This window comes from Elephantulus edwardii, unplaced genomic scaffold, assembly GCF_000299155.1.
Source record: "Elephantulus edwardii isolate Elephantulus edwardi_28Jun2011 unplaced genomic scaffold, EleEdw1.0 scaffold00269, whole genome shotgun sequence".
Taxonomy (NCBI): domain Eukaryota; kingdom Metazoa; phylum Chordata; class Mammalia; order Macroscelidea; family Macroscelididae; genus Elephantulus; species Elephantulus edwardii.
In genome coordinates this window covers 519,173-537,899 of record NW_006400019.1, presented here as the reverse complement: position 1 = coordinate 537,899, position 18,727 = coordinate 519,173, and the positions used below count along the sequence as shown (strand labels likewise).

The 18,727-nt window shown below is 45.6% G+C and overlaps 1 protein-coding gene across 1 annotated transcript in view; it reads right to left on the bottom strand.

Moving 5' to 3' along the window:
• The window catches only part of MTM1 (myotubularin 1), a 110,462-nt gene that overhangs the window by 12,178 nt on the left and 79,557 nt on the right, over positions 1 to 18,727 (bottom strand). The window contains exons 8-11 of the mRNA XM_006899910.1: positions 17,582 to 17,731; positions 7,786 to 7,974; positions 3,169 to 3,354; positions 1,548 to 1,754 (exon numbers count right to left, since the gene is read on the bottom strand). Coding sequence (XP_006899972.1) covers positions 1,548 to 1,754; positions 3,169 to 3,354; positions 7,786 to 7,974; positions 17,582 to 17,731 — 732 coding nt within the window. The remainder of the gene's footprint in view (positions 1 to 1,547; positions 1,755 to 3,168; positions 3,355 to 7,785; positions 7,975 to 17,581; positions 17,732 to 18,727) is intronic.

Here is an 18,727-nt window from a genome sequence, read left to right as displayed (position 1 = left end):
AAGGCTACCCAGCCAGCTGGGCCTGTGAAAGGTGGCCTCTGGGTCCTTATGGTTGGAGTTTTAATGGGCTCCCTAGGTGCTTTTAAAAACATGTATCAAAAAAGAGTATAAAAGACCTCAAATAAAACGGTAACATTTCTATAAAGTCAGCATGCCTCTTCTAGCTGTATTAGCCGAGAAAGAGTGGTCCTTCTAGCTTCTATCCGCTTAATGTCCATTTAAACACGTGCACACACTCCTTGCATTACTCTCAAATACCCCTGGAGAGTGGAGATGGATAAACATTCCTCCTCCCAAGCACCACACCATGTGGTTTTTACTACCATGCACAGATTTCCTTTTTAAAGGGGAAGACATGGTTTAGCAATCAATCTTCCAATCTCTGAAAATGACCTGAGGTTTAAGAAAAATTCCCTTTATCAAAACTATATCATCTCACCCCAGAAACAACAGCAAAATTCAGCAGAGCAGCAAACAACAGATGTTGGCCTAGGTTGTGGAGAGACTAGAACCCTTATTCACTGATGGTGGAAGTGTAAAATGGTGCAACCACTATGGAAGGCAATTTGGTGCTTTCTCAAAAAGTTAGAAACAGAAATACTATTTGACCCAGCAAAGCCACTACTGGGACTATACCCTAAAGAAACCAGAACTGCCACCGATACCTATGTTTATTACTGCATTGTTCACAACAGCAAATAAATGGAAGCAACCCAAGTGTTCATCAACAAATGAAAGGATAGAAAAATGATGGTATATTCATACAGTGGAATACTATGCAGCACTGAAAAACAATGAACTCATAAAACATTATACAACAATGGGGTGACCTTGCAGGACATCATGTTGAGTGAAATATCTCAGTCACCAAAGGACAAATACTGCATAGCATAACTGTTATAAAGCAGGTCTGAAAAAAAAAAAAAGCAGGTCTGACATGAGGGTTTGGGAGGAGAACAGGATAAAAGTAGATAAATAATGAACATCGCACTGGTACAGATGAAACAAAGAACTGTTTAAAAGGTATCTCTGATTAGGCATTATATGTATGACAACCACCCAGGATAAGAGGTGCACTGCAAAGAGCACTAGCGGTGGAGGGAGGTAATTATGCAACAATGAATGAGTATTTTTAAAAAGTGAACTAGGAGAAGGGGAAGGGAGGGGGTAAAAATGTGTAACAAAGAATGAATGAAAATCTAACTTTTCTATAAATGTTCATTAAAATCACAATTAAAACAAAAAAGTCATTTAAAAATCCCTTTAATAGGCCTATAAGGAGGTCCATAACACTAGGGAGGTGGTCACTGCTCAATGATCCGCATATGCACAACGGGCAGCATTTGCTGGGAGCCAAGTCTAGAAGGCAGGAGAGGCTGGGATCGAGTGGGCCATGGAAAAGGGGCGGAAGCGGGGAGAGAGGGCACAATGTGGGGACTGGCAGGAATGGAAAACCAACTTGCCTTGCTAACGCTCCCCTCAAGATGCAACAAAGACAGACTAAAGGAAATAAACACAAAGTTTGAAGTGCACTACTATTTACTTACAGATGCAAATTTGTGTCCAAAGCTTATCCATTCTTTCTGTACCAGTATTTCGAAGCCTTCGATGCTCCGATAGTAGCTGTCCAGCATCAGCATGGCCAGCGACGTGAGCTGGGCCGTCCTGTCCCACCCGTCACTGCAGTGCACCACCACTGAGCTCTTCCCTGAAGACACTCTGTCCGCCACCTGAATGGCTCCCGTCAGAACCAGCTGTGAGGGACGAAAGGCAAGTCCACAGGAATGTCAGATACTGCTGATACCGCACATGAGATTTTTTTCAATGCTATGAAATAAATCTTATTTGAAAATACTGCTTCATGACTATAACAGGAAAAAACCTGAAGCTCATCACCAGGAGAAGCAGCATGTATTTAAACACCCCTGGCTTTCAGAGGAGCCGCGGTGGCGAGGGGGCTGGGGCCGGGCGGGCTGCTAGCTAACAGGGCAGTGCTTTGAGCTCTTGAGGTGCTTTGCGGGGGAGATGAGGCCGTCTCCACTCGGAGCCCTACGGGAAGCAGAGTCGGAATTGACTTGATGGTTGTGAGCTTGGTTTCTGGGGGGTTTTGGTTCTTTTTGTTTGCTTTAGGTTCTAAAAACAACAGCAACAAAAAGCCAAACTTGCTACCCCATTTCTTTGAATCCTGATTTTCATTCTAGTAAAATAACTGCCCAGCTCAAAATTGTCTTTCAATGGACAGAATGTGGAGTCCTGTTTGACTGGTAAACAGAGGAACACTTATCTGAAACATAAGATGGTACTGTTCTGGTAAAAACCGGAAACTTTCAAGTATTACCAAAGACATGGGTGCACAGACTCACTCCTATGTCACTTTTGAGGATTCCAGAACTTACTGAGATAGCGTTTACAAGGTTTGGAGTTCACTCATCCCAGGCATACAATTCAGCAAGACGGTGTTGTAAACAACTGTGCAACCACCAACGTGATCCCATCACAGAACACCCGCACGCTCATCTGAGGTCAGTCCCTGCTCCCACACACAGTCCTGGGCAACCAATCGCTGTGAATCACTGCTTCCTATCGCTCTGAACTTACTGCAGAGAGTTCAAGTAAGCGACGTCACCCAGCCATTGTCCATGTGTGCCTGACTTATTTCAAGGTTCATTCATGCCACGGCATGTGTCGGAATGTCATTTCTCTCTATGGCTGAGTAAGAAATCGTTCATTATATGGGCAGACCACACTGTGCTTATCATCTAGTCATCTCTAGTCAGGTACCTCCATTGCTTCCACCTTCCTACGATTAGAAATAATCCTGCCATGAGCACTGGTGTCCACGGGCCTTCACTTCCTCAGGGCATATGTCTAAGAGTAGACTTGTTCTTTATGGAAGTGAACGGGCACAGTTTTCTCTGTAGGAGTTCCAACTTCTGATCTCTCAGTTAGCAATAGGACACTGTAACCACTGCACCACGAGGACCATGTAATCTTTAGGGCAGGTAAACGAATTAACATAAAGAAACCCAAAAGCATCACACACAAAATATTGGCTGCAAATGGTTTTATCCCAGTGCTGATTTTTTAAATAAATTTGAGGCATTAAAAAACCCCACCAAAACAAAACCCACCCTAGTCCATGAGACAAGTCATTTAAAAGACACTCGCCTTGATATGTTCTAACCAGTGAGTGGCCTCCAAGCTGGACAGCCAGTGAGACTCTTCCACATTAGGGTACACGATGTCCTTCACTTTCTTCAGAGACTCCCGCATGACATGAATGTTGTGAATGTCCAAGAAGAAGAGCTCAGCGTTATGATACGCATCGTCACTTTCATACCCTCCTCCTGTGGCCTACGAAACAGCAAAACGCATCAACTGGAAGCTGGAACTCACACAGATGTTTCAGACATTATCCGTCTTTGAACGGCCCCTCAAACCTTGCCACTGAAGTATAGTGTCGATAAGGGTGAGCTGGCAAATGCTGGGGTTCCATACTGACTAGCCCTTCTTCTGGACCAGGATCTGGAAGGCGAGGAGCCTGAGACTGGCCCTCGTCCGTCACGGAGATGGACGCTGTAACAGTGACCTCTGGGACAGCAGCACTCACACGTATTGGGCTTCTTAGCAGCCTGTGCATGGGGCGCGATGGGCTAGCGCAGAGCTACGGGCTGAGGTGAACAGGTCAGCTGGAGGCCTCACCTGACCTCTGAGCCTCAGTTTCTGTAGCGTGTTGATGTTGCGGTTAGTGCCCTGGGGTCACGGCCAGCTCACACGATGCCACCAACACTGCCCAGTCCTCTGCTGTGTCACTGCTCATTGCTGTGGTCACTTTGTCAACCCGTCATGTGGCATAAGAGACACAGAATGAGAAGTGCTCACAGCAGTCACCCAACAACAAGCCCCAGAGCACTGCAGGCGCTGTGTTTCCTAATCTGAATGCGAGGCTCTGGCCTTTCCTGCTACGTTGTGACTACGTCTCTGCTAGGGAAACATGAGGGACAGAGGCAGCACACAGTAGGTCCTCAAAGAATAACATGCTGCAAAGAGACAAGGTGGTGCCACCTCTTTCAGAGCCTACAAGTGTGAGCCTGCCCGGGATGGCTGGTTTCACATGGCCAAGTGAGACCATTTCCCCAAGGAGACACAAGACAGGATTACATAGAAAAACAAGGAACTCATGCAATATTATTCAAAATGGGTGACCCTGGAGGACATTATGCTGAGTGAAGTATCTCAGTCACAAAAGGACAAATACTGCATGGTGCCACTGTTGTAAAACGGGACTGACATCGGGGTTGGGGGAAGACTGAGAAAGATGAGTTCAATAATGTATACGGTATTGAAACAGATGAGGGAGAAAATGGTTTAAAAGTGTTATGTGATTAGGTATTACTGTCATGACCAGAGTCCAGAACGAAGGCTGCATAGTGGAGTGGACCTGGGGGGAGGGATTGTAAAACAGTGAAAGAATTTATCTTTTACTTTTCAAAGAGAAGAGCGAATTGGGAGAGGGAGGGGTGGGCAGGGAGAAAAGTGCAACAATGAATGAATGGAAATCCTCAGTCTCTGTAAACTTTCATTAAAATTAATAATAATTAAAAAAAAAAAAAGGATTGGCACTTCTGTGGTTAGGAACCTGACTGCATTCTGCTCCAAAGTTTGAAACCTGCCAAGGGAACATGGGCCTGGGCCCTTTAAGACAGACTGCTAGTTCAGAGGTTGTGAACAGGCTGGGGCACCAGAGCCAAGGGGAAGGCAGTGAACATAGGGGCAGTCCCCACCTTCTGTCGCCTTCCCCTTTACTGATAAGCAGAGACGGCACGCAGCCCTCTCGGGGTGGCTGGAAAGGAGGCACAGAGATCTCCTGTGGGAGAAGGAAAGCTCTCGCTGCCCCTTCAGACCTGGAGGCTCGTGTCAGCCGGAGGCCCTGGCCCCCAAAGACTGCGGAGAAAAGGAATGGCTATTATTCAAGCAGTTATGTGGAAAGGGAGCTCTGAGGGTGTAGCCTATGTAGAACTGCACTGCTAGCCCAAAGGCTGAGCCTCTCTACAAGTTCGAATCCATCAGTGGCTCTGAGGGAGAAAGATGGGGCAACTTATAGCCTCCAAAAACCCACTGATGACAACAATGAATTTAACAAGTTGCCGCACACTTTTTAAATTGACGACCGTGCTTAGAAACATATCTGCCGTCATTTGTGGCACCGTGTTAAGTAGAAATGTTTCTGTAAACCTTGCTCTCCATGGCATCCACACAAAGGTAAGGATGAAGCTGGTTGTTTTTGAAAGGTTACTAAACAAAAAAATACCAAACCCAAAGCAAACAAGATGTTCTTCATGACCCTGAGAGTGGGGGAGAACATCCCCAGGACGTGTCCAAAGCCGTCACTTTACAGAAGCTGACGGCCACATCTCTTTTCTGTGAAAAAGCTCATCTTTCGGACTTAGCGACAGTGTCACCATTTCCAGAAAACCAATGGAGCAAGGTGGCATTCACCGTTCACAAGGGGTCCCTGTCCACCCGGTGGATGCTTGTGCCAACTGCAAAGCCAGGGCCCAGGCGAAGGGCCGGCCCGAGGTCTAGTGGCCGTGCGAGTCTGTAATGGTTCTAGATAGATCGGCTGCTTCTCGACACAGGCGGCTTTTAAACAGTCATAGTGATTGTCTGAGAGATTCTTGACAGTAGGGTTTCTCTGAAAAAGATCTGAAAATGGTAAGTGAGAAAAGAGAAACGATACCTTGGACTCACTGCCAAAGTTTCTGGCAAAATCAGACGTGAACGGCATTCATTTTGTTTCCTCACAGAGAACAGGCAGCTGGGCCCCACGTCGTCCCTATGCCTGGGACTGCTGGGCTCGCTGACTCTAAGATGGTGTGGCTCGTGACACGAGGAGTTGTAAATTACTAACCCACAAGGGAGAGAAAAAGTAGGTCCAAAGAGAACAGAAGTCAGTGGGGGAAAGCAATTAGTCAGGCAAAGCCTGAATTCCCTCAGGTTCAAATCCGCCATTACTGGCTCCTTTTAAAGTCTTTTTCTGTTTTCCTTTCTTCAGCCAAGCAAGAGCAGCCCAGATTGCCAACCACAGCAGCAGGAAAGGGCCGAGGACCCGTTGCTATGGACAGAGACAGCTGGGTAAGAGAGGCATTGAGAATAATGCTCCAGGGTCTGTCAGGCCTGCCTGTCCCTCCCCTTCACTCTGAAAAGAAATGGAAGAAGAGGTGCGTTTCCAGAGTGTTAAAGAGGCATTCAAGACTCCCACTGCCATGACAACCAGCTACAGAGCTAATGCAATTAAAGAGTTTGTTTTCTATATTTTATTATTTTTAAAATACTCACTGTAAACACTTCACTGTAATGTTATATCCCCTCTACTTCAGGCTAAATATGTAGACATGGAAATACTGCACCTTATGCATGTGTTCGACTCTGATTTAGATATGAAGGAGAATTGGAACAGAGATGGAGAAAATGAAGGATAATCCAAGAAGAGACTCGTATTTAGTGCTCATTTCCTGTTCACTTGTAATTCCTCTGTAGAGTCTCCATCCTAATCACTTTCCTTACAATTTGAAAAGGATTTCATTAGTTGAACCGAAATCCAGGAGGAGGGTACCAAAGAGCTGGCCAAACAACATGAATGGACAGGAGCTGATCCACGTGGGGTAACTAAGAGGCGCCCCGCAGCCCCCAGCCAGTGGATATGTGAGTGCACACAGCTGTGCAGTCAACGGCGTTCACAGCGACCACGCATCCAGACAGCAAGCGAGCAGAAGCTCCCTGCGCTGCCCACGGCACGGCTGCCCACGGCACGGCTGCCCACGGCACGGCTGCCCATGGCACTGCAGCCGGCGCTTCCTCGGGTTTTCACCGCTGCGAGCTCGGCCTGGTGCCTGGCTCCCTCCCAACCTCACAGCACCTTCCTACAGCATCACAGCCTCCTGTCAACTTTTCCATCCCTGACTGACACGAAGGACGCAGTCATCAAGGTAGGTCTGGGCTTTCCAGCACACACTTAGGACTCCAGGATTCATGATCCACCCCAATCAAAGGTCAGTGCATTTGGCATGCTCTGCCGAGGCAGGCAAAGGCGCCAACTGAGGGAGACTGCTTGGAAAAGATGAAATCTCTGTGTGTGTGTGTGTGTGTGTGTGTGTGTGTGTGTGTGTGCGCGCGCGCGCACGCGCACATGAGTATGTGTTGGGGGAGAGAGAATACATGCACCCACAAGCAAGAGAGGGAGCGAGCACGTGTGAGGGAATGAGTAAGAACATTTAAAAGCAGTGAGTCTGGAGAAACATCCCAGACACGGACCCATCAATTCCTTAAATCATCTGATATAAATGAGAATGCACTTAGCTAGAGTGGGGCGCGGAGGATTCCGGTAAGGCTACATTACACACTGACGGTTTTGAGAATCCTAACTTTCCACCAAGCCTTACAGACAGCACCATGCTGTACACAATGGAAGTGTTGATAAACGGCCTAAAAAATGCCAAAGAAATGCTAGCTTTTTGCCCAAGATTCTAGCCAAAACCCAGTTTATTATAGTTCTAGGCTTGCCCTAGAACTTTTTGTTTCATTTTCATGTGATTTTAGTTAATTCTTGGTAAAGAGAAGTTTTGTGATTAAAAATTACTTTCTACAAAAAAAAAACAAACAAAACAACAAACCCCTGGCATTTTGTATTTAAATCATGTTCAACTATTTAATGAAGCTAACACGTTTACTTGCCAGGGTAACACCATTCAGGAAAACCCTTCACACTCTGTTACAGCCACCTACCTTGTTGGCCACTGCGTTGACATTGGGCCTGGCATCATAGATGGTGAGTTTAGAAAGCTGTTTATTAGTCTCCCTGATAACATCAAGGTACTTCTCATCATCTTTATTCCGTTTGCCACTCATACCGACCAGAGGCTGACTGCAGCGCACGATGACCGTCTTGTTTTCTGGATGAATCCATGACAGCACCTGTGGTTTTATTCAGACATCTTTGAGTATTGAGAAACCAATTCTCACGAGAACTACTACAACTGTGAAGAGGAAAACCCTAAAAGTCACCGCGCAGTGACCCTGGCTTTGGAGCCGGGGCTGTCGAACTGCAACTTGCTCATGAGCCCCCTCAGCAAAGCGCACGTGCTACCTTTCGTGACTTGGAAACAACTAGAATAACTATCACTTGACTACTTACTCTTAATGAGCACCATTGTGACACTAAATGCTTGCCTAGAAGGTAAGTTATAAAAGAAATGAAAAGCTTAGGATCGGGTTTGCACTAGATTTGTTATCCTATAAACCTGTTTAACAGAAGCAGCAGGCGGCACCGGCACCCTCCCCGCATGTCTCCATGGCGCTCACTGACGTCTCCAGGTCAGTTTTTCATTGGTCTCTCTCCCAGAGTAGACGCTCTCAGAGCAGCGAAGCGAATCATCGGGATAAAGCAGCTCGAGTATCTGAGGCCCAGGACAACCCATCAAGCCTTTACTGGACTCGAGCTTCTCAAGTTTTCGACCCAAGACCTCACTTCTCGGCTTAGAGCAGAAGAGAAACTGTGTCTGTCAAGGGGGTTGAATGTGGCTCTGGCCCTTGTGTCTAATCTTGAGCCTGGACATTGGGCCCTTTCAGAAGCTTCCAGGCTCCTCTCGCTGGGCCAGGGGCAAAATCTGGTGCTCTCACAGGGCTGGCTGGCACCAGCTGGAGGCGCCTTAAAGGGCTGGGCTCAGCATGCTGCCCGCGTCCTGCTCACATCCGCTCCTAGACACAGGCATCATGGCCACTTAAGTGAGGGTGCCCCAAATCAAAAAAAGGCACAAGGCCCAACAAGTATGCATGTCAGGGCCCATTCAATGTGAAATCCAATAGCCCTGTACTCTTGGGTGTCACCCGCTACAACGGCAAACCTGATGTTTCTAACAATTACACAGGAGCTGATGAAAAATGATATACTTACATGGCTCATCAAGCAAAGAAGAGGTTGATTCAAATCACCACTGTCACCCTTGGCTGGGAGCCAGCAGCCTCCGAACCGGGAAGCGTGGGCAAGACACTTCCCCTTGGGAAACCTCGATCCTCAAGCTGCACACTGGAGCCGAGGCTGCCTGATCTCCAGGGCTCTTGCATCTCATCAAGAGATGATACAAGACAGGAGATCATTTTCCAAGCAGCAAACTGCTACACATGCCCGAGACTTAGTATTTAATACAGATTTTCGCCGAGCAGTGCATTTGAAGCCTGCTAAGTACACGGAAGTGCTCCTTCTCGAGGCCTTTCTTTTCTCCCGGCCCCCTTCTCATGCTCAGAGGCTGTGAACAGAACAAAGCTGCCAGCCTAGGGTATGGCACTTCGACAGGGTTTCGCCTCTGCATTTCTTTTCCTTTTGTGATATCTTGACCAAACATGCAATCATGACACATTAATAATAATCGGTGACTGGAAGGCAAAAGTAAAAAACAGCGTAGAAGGAATGGTAGTTGGAGGCTGGACAAAGAATGGTTGAATTTTATAAAGTCAAGGATCTAGTCACTGCAAAAACCTTTTTTAAAAAACACAAACAATGAATACACACAAGGACCTCATCTAGAGAAGAGAACAGAAATCAGAATGACTACATCTGTGGAAAGAATTGTTAGAGCAGCTCAAAATCGGCAGTCAAAACCAGGTCAGGTGACAGACCGTGGACAGACCATCAACTGCTCACATGCAAGTTCAAATTGAAGCTGAAGAAAATAAAAAAAGTTCACAAGAGCCAAAATATGAATCGCCTCAAGAAAAGGTTTGAGGCACTGAACACTAATAACAGAAGACCAGATGAATAGTGGGATGACATCAAAGACATTCTCCATCGAGAGAGCAAAAGGTCATTACATAAGCAGAGGAGAAAGAAAAGACCAAAACGGATGTCAGAAGAGATTGTGAAAATTATACTAGAGGATCAAGAAGCCAATTAAGAAACTGTGGTACATTCACACAAGGGAATACTATGCAGCACTAAGGAGCAACGGTTTCGTAGAATACTGCGTAACATGGGACAGTCCAGAGAGCATTATGCTGTGTGAACTCAGTTTCAGAAGAACAAATACTACATAAGACCACTATTATAAAAATAGAAGGATAACTAGTTGTTGTTGTTGTTGTTAGGTGCCACTGAGTCAAGTATGACTCACAGTGATCCTGTGAACAAAAAATCTGAACCCTGGTCTATCCTGCGCCATCCTCACACTTCTTGACACAAAAGTGCCCATTGCAGCAGTCACCGTGTCAATCCACGTGGTTGAGGGTCTTTCTCTCCTTCACCGACCCTCCACCCTTCCCAGAATCCTGTCCCTCTCCAAGGCATAGCCCCTCCTAGCAACATGCCCGAAGTATGTGAGGTGAAGCCTCCTCACTCCTGCCTCCGAAGGGTACTCCGGCTGCACCATCTCCAAGACATATCTGTTTATTCTTTTGGCCGTCCATGGGATGTTCAGTGCTCTTCTCCAACACCACAGCTCAAAGGCGTCAATTCTTTTCCTGTCATCCTTATTCACTGTCCAGCTCTCAGATGCATAACAATGATTTAGAAAGACTATGGCCTGATAACTAGTCAAATGTGTATAAAAGTCCAAAAGGGGAAGGAGAAGGGGCAGGAGGAAAATGACAAGGATAACAGAGGTAGGTGGACGGAAGGGGTGAAGGATTTAGGAAAGATCCAATGGGGACCTGAAAAGGTGGGGTGATAGTAGGCATAGATCAACAATGATTAATTTTATAAAACACAAATATATAGAAAGATCAGCTGGCGCAGCGAAGAGAAAACAATGCGACCAAGACAAAGGTGGGTGAGTTTTAGTTCGCGGCCCTCAGGACAGTCTTTCGTTGTTTTTGTTCAGACATTCTTCTAGGTCATATAGCCCTGGTGTACAAGTTGCCGTCCCGCGGTCACTTGTGGTTGCTGTGAGGCTGAACACTGTGACACGGATGTGTCAAATGTGTTAATGGTTGGCTACCCAATGCAGACAGAGAGTGGGGTGGAGCTCCCCGATTGAACAAGCGTGGAAGGAAGAGTGGCGTCCCCTTCCCTAATAGCTTGTCTCCGGAAACCCTATGAACCTGGAGAGAGGATGAAAGGCACCCAAGCGTCAAGGACTCTCCTTCACAGGGTCGCTAGGAGTCGCCTGCGACTCGACGGCACTCAACAACAACAACACAACATATGAATGATCGTATGAAACCTAAAGTGAATAAAAGAATGTGTGAAACACAATGCATACGAATGAAACATAATGTGTATGAATTTAAGTGAAAAAAAACCCCAATAAAGTAAAAGGAAGTGCTAAACAGAAAATGGCAAAGGGTAGCTGGAGAAGACAAAGCAAAGTATTATAACGGATTGTGCAGAGAGCTGGAGTCAGAGAATAAAAAGGGAAGAACTCACCCAGCATTTCTCAAACTGAAAGAAGTGGAAATGAAATTCAAGCTTCAAGTTTCAATACTGAGAGATGCTATAGGCAAAATCTTGGGTGATCTAAGCAGCATAAAAGATGAAGTATTGATATGATATGAAATGATAATATACACAGAAAACCCCAAAGACTCAACCAAAAACCTGTTAGTTAGTAGGCCAGTTTAGTAAAGTGGCAGGATATAAGATCAATATCCAAAAAAAATCAGAGGGATTCCTCTACAGTAACAAAGAGAACTCAAAGAAGGAAACCGAGAAAGCAATACCATTTACAAGAGCCAACCATAAACTGAGATACTTGGCAGTGAACCTAACTAGAGACACAAAAGACCTGTATAAAGAAAACTATAGAACCATCCTGCAAGACACAATAAAAGACCTAAAGAAATGGAAAAATGTGCCTTGTTTATGGTTGTGTTGTTGATTGCCTTCAAGTCCAGCACGACTCATAGTGACCTTATGAACAAAAGGCCCGAAGACCCTCTACAACTATCAACATTTATTAAAGTCCATAGAGTTTCCGGCAGCATGTTATTTAGGAAGTGGATGCCAGACTCAATACTGTGAAAATGACAATCCTATCAAAATCAATCGACATGTTCACCACAATCCCAATCCAGATATAAAACTCATTTTTCAAGAAGATAGAAAGGGAAATTGTCAAGTTTATTTGGAGGAAAAAAAAGAGACTCTGAATAAGCAAAGCTATTCTGAAGAACAAAAATGAAGTAAGATACATAGCACTCTCTGACCTCCAAACACAGCAGTAGTAACCAGAACAGCATGGTACTGGTCCAATGACAGGCACACAGACCAATGGAACAGAATTGAGAACCCAGAAATAGACCCAGCTGTCTACGGTCAACTGATACTCTACAAGGAAATAAAACCTACCAAATCAGGAAATGACCACCCCTTCAACAAATGGTGCTGGCAAAACTGGACCGCTACCTCCAGAAAGCCAAAACAGAATTCACATCTCACACTGGATGCAAAAATCAACTCAAGGTGGATTGGAGACCAGGGAACAAAGCCCAAAACATAAAGTTCATTAGAGAAAACCTGGGATCAAGATTAGATGGCCTATTCTATGGTATAAAAAAGACTGCCAAATACAGGCAGAAATGCACAATCTGAAGAGGATAAAACTGATGAATGGGACCTTCTAAAGATTAAATCCCTGTGCGTATCAAAATCATGTTCCAACAGGGTGAAAAGAACACCTATCGACTGGGAACAAACACTTGGCAATACCATCTGAGACAAGAGTCTCATATAGAAAGTTTACAGAATACTCCTGGGCCTCCACAAGATAAAGACTGATAACACAATTACAAAACGGGCAAAAGACATGGAAAGAATTTTCACAGAGGAAGATAGTCAAATAGCCAACAGACACATGAAGAAATGTTCAAAATCACTGACAAGAAAAGAGATGCAAATCAAAAGCACATGAGATACCATGTCACCCCAGTAGCGATGGTTGGTTCGCTCTCTCCATACCCATGCAGTTTGTATTCTCAGCAAATCATTCAAGAAGCTGAGCTTTAAGACTGTTGACATCAGGATCAGAGGAAGACTCATCAGCAACCTGTATTATGCAGATGACCCAAGTTTGTTTGCAGCAAGTGAGGAGGATTTGAAATGTTTGCTGCAGAAGATCGAAGACTACACCTTTTAATAAGAACTACATCTCAAAATCAAGAAGGCCACACTCCTCATCACTGGGCTGGTAAACAGCATGGCAGACGGAGAAAAGATTTCAATTGGCACAATTCGGTCTCACTAGGATCCATAATCAACACCCTTGGCACCAGCAATGAAGGAATCAAATGGCATGTTGCAACGGGGAAATCTACTGTCAGAGACCTCTCCAAAGCACCGAGAAGCAATGATGTCAGTTTAAACACTAAGGTGCGCCAATTTCAGCTTACGGTCTTTCCCATCAGTTGCTATGCATATGAGAGCTGCTCTTCATGGCGGTGGAGTAACTGGGAGTAGAGCAGTGGTCCTGGTTAGGGAGCTCTGGTGTTCTAGTGGTAAGCAGCTGCGCTGCAATCTCAAAGGCACATGGTTCAGATCCACCAGCTGCTCTAAGGGAGAAAGATGGGTAATCTCCTTCTGGGCCATTTCCTGCCTCTGAAAACCTGCTAGAAAGTCATCTATAGGCCAGTTCTGATGGGACAAGTACTTAGTAACACAGTTCTGAGAAACACAACCAGTGTCACGGAACGACATAAGTGAAAATGTGCTTACCTACAAAAGGTTTTCATATTGGACATATCATGACAATAAAACAAAAAAAGAGGAAGAACTTCAGTATTCTGTAACAGGAAATGGAGTACATGAATCATGGCATATAAGCTCTGAGCTGCCAATGCAGTAAGTTGTTTACAAGATGCTGCTAAGGAGAAAAAGAGATTCTGAGACATAAATTACAGAATAACTTCTTCTTTCTTTTAATTAAATTTTTTTAAGTAGAAAACATATATTCACCAAAAAGAAAATATTTTAAAAAATTTTCCCATGGATTCTTGTTCCTTTTATCTCCTACAATCATCAATAAAATCCAAGTACAATTTCATCTGTTACTGATTTTTGCTTTTTTAAAAGAAATCAAATCACATATGCACAGAACGAAGTCTGGAAGGAAATTCACACGCTTGTTACCTGTGGTTCCCGCTAGGGGGCAGACTCTCCTTTTACTTAAGAGTATTTTCTAAATTGTCTTGCGTGAACGGGGATTCCTTGCACATTACATAGTTCCACCAAGTCAAGACAAACCTTTCTGACAACTAAGGAATATATACGTATCATTGGAACTACTATGTTCCAATGTTGTTGTTGTTGTTGTTGTTGTTGTGTGCCGTCGAGTCACCTGCGACTCATAGCAACCCTATGTTCAAGAGCCCTAAACTCTGCTCTGTCCTGTGCCAATCGCACTGTCTCTGACACTCCCATCCCAATTATCCCAGTCACTGAATCAATCCACCTCATAGAGGGCCTTCCCCTCCTGCGCTGTCCCTCCACCCTCCCAAACATGATGTCCCTCTCCGGTCTCTCCTCACAACTGTCCAAAGTATGTTAGACGGAGCCTCAGAATCCTTGCCTCCAAGGAGCCACCCAGTTTAACCCTTTCCAGGACAAATCTGTTTGTTTTCTTGGCAATCCACGGTACATTCAATACTTTTCTCCAGCACCACAGCTCAAAGGCATCAATTCACCTTCTATCCTCCTTGGTCACTGTCCAACTCTCTGATGCATACCAGGTGATTGCGAAGACCATGGCCTGTATCAGACGCACCTTAGTCTCCAGAGAGACACCACTGCTCTCCAGAACTTTGGAGAGGTCCCTAACAGCAGACTTTCCCATGGCAATGCGCCTTTTAATTTCCTGGCTGCTGGTGCCAAGACTGTTGACTGTGGAGCCATGCAAACTAGAGCTGTGAACGATCTCAATCTCTTCACCATCCATCCTGATGTTGCCAATTGGTCCACTGGTGAGAATCTTTGTCTTCTTGACCTTGAGCCTCAATCCATATTGGAGGCTACACTCCTTGACCCTCTGCAGCAAGTACATGAGGTCCTCCTCAGTTTCAGCAAGCAGGGTTGTGTCACCTGCATAACACAGATTGTTGATAGATCTTCCAGCAATCCTGACCCCACATTTTTCCTCATAGAGCCCAGCCTCCTGGATAATCTGTTCTGCATACAGATTGAAAAGGTATGGAGACAGGACACATCCCTGGCATACGCCCTTCCCAATTTTGAACCATGCAGTGTTTCCTTGCTCCGTTCTGACAACTGCCTCTTGGTGCAAGTATATGTTTCGCATCAGCACGATCAAGTGTTCTGGGATTCCCATTCTTCTCAGAGTCAGCCACAGTTTGTTATGATCCACACAGTCAAATGCCTTTGCATGTATTTTACCTACATACAAAATAACACTTGGGATCCCTTTCTTACCAACACTTTGGATTCTTATTTAGACTTTTTAAAAAAATAAATAAATGATTGTCAAGCCATAAGGATCTTATGCCACTGGTGTTATCGTTAAAGGCACACACATTTTCTGTGTCTCAGGAAACCTCTGAGATGTACCCCAAGAGTCAAGGCGCAGAATACTGCCAGCCTAAAAGGTCTGGGGGTAGGCCATGTGAGAAGATGTAGAGGTGCTCAATGCCTGAGGGGTTCACTTCTTTGGGTTTTTAAAGAAAAAAGAAATGTAACCTGCGGCAAAGGAGGAATCAGGTGAAAAGCAGCCAAGACACAAACGTGTTGGGAACCCCCTTCACTCTGCAGTGGGCGCTCGTTCTCTTGGGAAATGTGAATTCTTTTGGAATAATGTAGATTCTTGTATCCACAAAGTGGATTGGGTATGTCGGTTTCACGACCCCTCCTTCCCAAATCCCATGACATTTTAAACCCCTTCTCTCTCTCTCTCACACACACACACACACACACATCCCTTTAAAGAAAATCCATTGCCATCAAGTTGGGTTTCTGGAGCGGCAATTCTTTGTGGCGGAATGTATTACTGGATTAGAACTGCTGACCTTTTTTTTTTTTTTGGATATGCTGCCACTGTTGTTGTAGGTGCTGTTGAGTAGAATGCCAACCCTAGTGACCCTATGAACAACAGATGTGAACCGTGGCCTAGCCTGTGCTGTCCTTGGATCTCTGACACGTTCGAGTCCACTGTGGCAGTCGGTATGTCAATCTATCTCATGAAGGGTCTTCCTCTCCGTCACGATCTCTCAACTTTTCCAAGCATGATGTCACTTCACACAGAACAGCCTCTAGCACCCAACAACTGTTAACGGAATCATTAAGGAAACACAATACCCCCCTTACCCTAGCCCAGTCCTATGACCCAGGCCGCCAGCCAGGGTGAGGCGTCGACTCTGGCTATCGTACTCCCAGCCGAGCATGGAAGGAAGGAATTTTTAAGTCGAACTTCCCCAGGATTGCATTCTAACAAAATAAGCTAAGGAACATACTTTGAGATACATGTATCAAGAAGCTGGGCGCAAACAAATTAGAGCAACAAGTGAAATGGAAAAGCTGCAATATGTATGAGGTGGGCACTGGACAAAACTTCAAACTTCTTGGGATTCTCAAAATTCTTGGAAGTTAAAAGCAAGGCAACAATCTTGAGTTTGTCAGCTTTTCCTTTTAAAAATTACTACTGGGGCATGGGATGCACTTACTATGATGTTGTTGTTGTTGTTGTTGTTGTTGTTGTTATATGCTGTCAAGTCTCTTGCAACTCACAGTGACCCTATGTACAACAGCCCTGACCCTGCTCTGTCCTGAGCCAACCTTATTGTCTCTGACATACCTACCCCCATTACCCCAGTCACCGAATCAGTCCCTCTGGGTAGCCTCCCAAGCATGATGTCCCTCTCCAAGGACTCCTTGAAACATGTCCAAAGTATGTTGGACAAAGCCACAAAATCCTTGCCTCCAAGGAGCAGCCTGGTTTCACATTCTCTAGGATGAACTTACTATGATAAAATCTGAAAATAAACAGAAGTCCAAAAGAGCTCTAGCCTTTCAATCAGTGTAAGTTATGTGGACAGAGCAGAGAGGATGGTGTGTGCAGAGGCTTCAGGGCCCAGAGAAGACACCATGGGCTAGGTCCCATGACTCTGGAAGGACCTTCTCAGGAGGAATATGGCCACCCAGGCTGGACAGTGGCATCAAGGGAGCTCTAAAACATGCCAAGGAGAAGATCATCAACACCACCAAGAAAAGGGCGAGTCCTGTCCTTACACACTCTCTAGTCTCAAGACACTGGGCAGTGTCAGGATTCCCCTGACATTCATCGGGAGCCTATTGAGAGGGCATGTCAAGTGCTGTGCCACAGCGACGAAGCCAACCGAGGCCTTCTGTCTGTCCACACAGCACCTAGCTGATGTTCACAGCCTCTTGGGGGGGGTCACTTGTGCTCATTTTCTGCCCTTGACTGCGAGCCAGTCTTCCTTCATTTCCTATAGGGCCTGGTACTGTGCACTTAGAAGACACTTAAGATTTCTTTCTGGACTTAAAAATTCCCAGTGTATTTTTAACTACTTGACTACCATTCTCTGGTCATAACAGGCACTGTTTGAGGTCAAGGTTAACTGTGGTACTCACCGGAATTCGATTCCGGGATCGGAAAGTGGCGACTCTCCTGAGATCGTCATCCGAGGCCCGATAGGGGACCACCAGAAGAGGAGGGTAAGTGTCACAGAGTTCATAGCACTTGTTAATGAAAGTTATTCTCCAGTAGTGATTAGGCAAGCCCTGTGGGAGAAGAGAGGTCCACGTTAGCACCGCGTGCCCTCGCCTCCTGGCCTGGCCTTGGAGCCCAACTCGGAGTTCTCCTCATGAGATACCGGCACATGCCTGACAGCGGGGTGGTGACAGCCCACTGCCATTCATGACTCGTCAGAGGGGTCAAGACAACAGTAGACAAAACACGGGTGGTTCTACAACTAGAAACAATTCTTTTTTGAGATACCCTTGAATTTGGGGTCTTCCTTTATGTCATGTCAGAGTAACACACGTTCACTCCCACCTCCCACATCAAACAGAAGCAAAGTGAGTTATTTCAACCTTCCTCTAACGGCGGGGATAAGAGGCCGCAAAGCCTAGGGAGTGCCTCCATTTGTGCACAAGTACAAAGAGGGTGGCTGGTGAAGGAGGTCACAGAGGGGACCCACGAGCACCCGTGGGAGGCTCATTTCACCACCTCCTACGAATCTTTTCAATAAAGTGGCCTGAGATCGGGATCGCCTACAGGTCACTTGCCTCCTAAGCCAAGTGCTGGTGTGACAGGGAGACAGAGAAGGCAGCTCCCGTCATGCATCGAGGCTGGGCGAGCTCCAGAGGTGGAGGGATATTCTCTCCCCACACTCACAAACACACAAGTACACACACACACACGAGCTCTGTGGGCGTAGGCTTTGGGGACAGGCATTGTACCTTTTCTTTAGGTCTGGCCCTGTGGACCTTGGACCAACGGACCAAGCAGATGTTGAGTTTGATGTTGACTCCAATGAGAGAGTTAGAAGTCCCATCAGAAAGTTACAAGAAAAAAAGACTGAATATAATGGCAGTCTAGAACAGAACGCCTTCAATAGTTCATATATGCATGCAATCTTTAAAATCAAGAACTGTTTTGTTTCAAGCTAGAGGTTTTAAACTTAGAAAAAGACTTACTAGTATCCATAACAGTACAAAAACCAGGTAAAAATGTTTTTGTATCTAATGCTACACAGCTGTCCTGAATACGGGGGG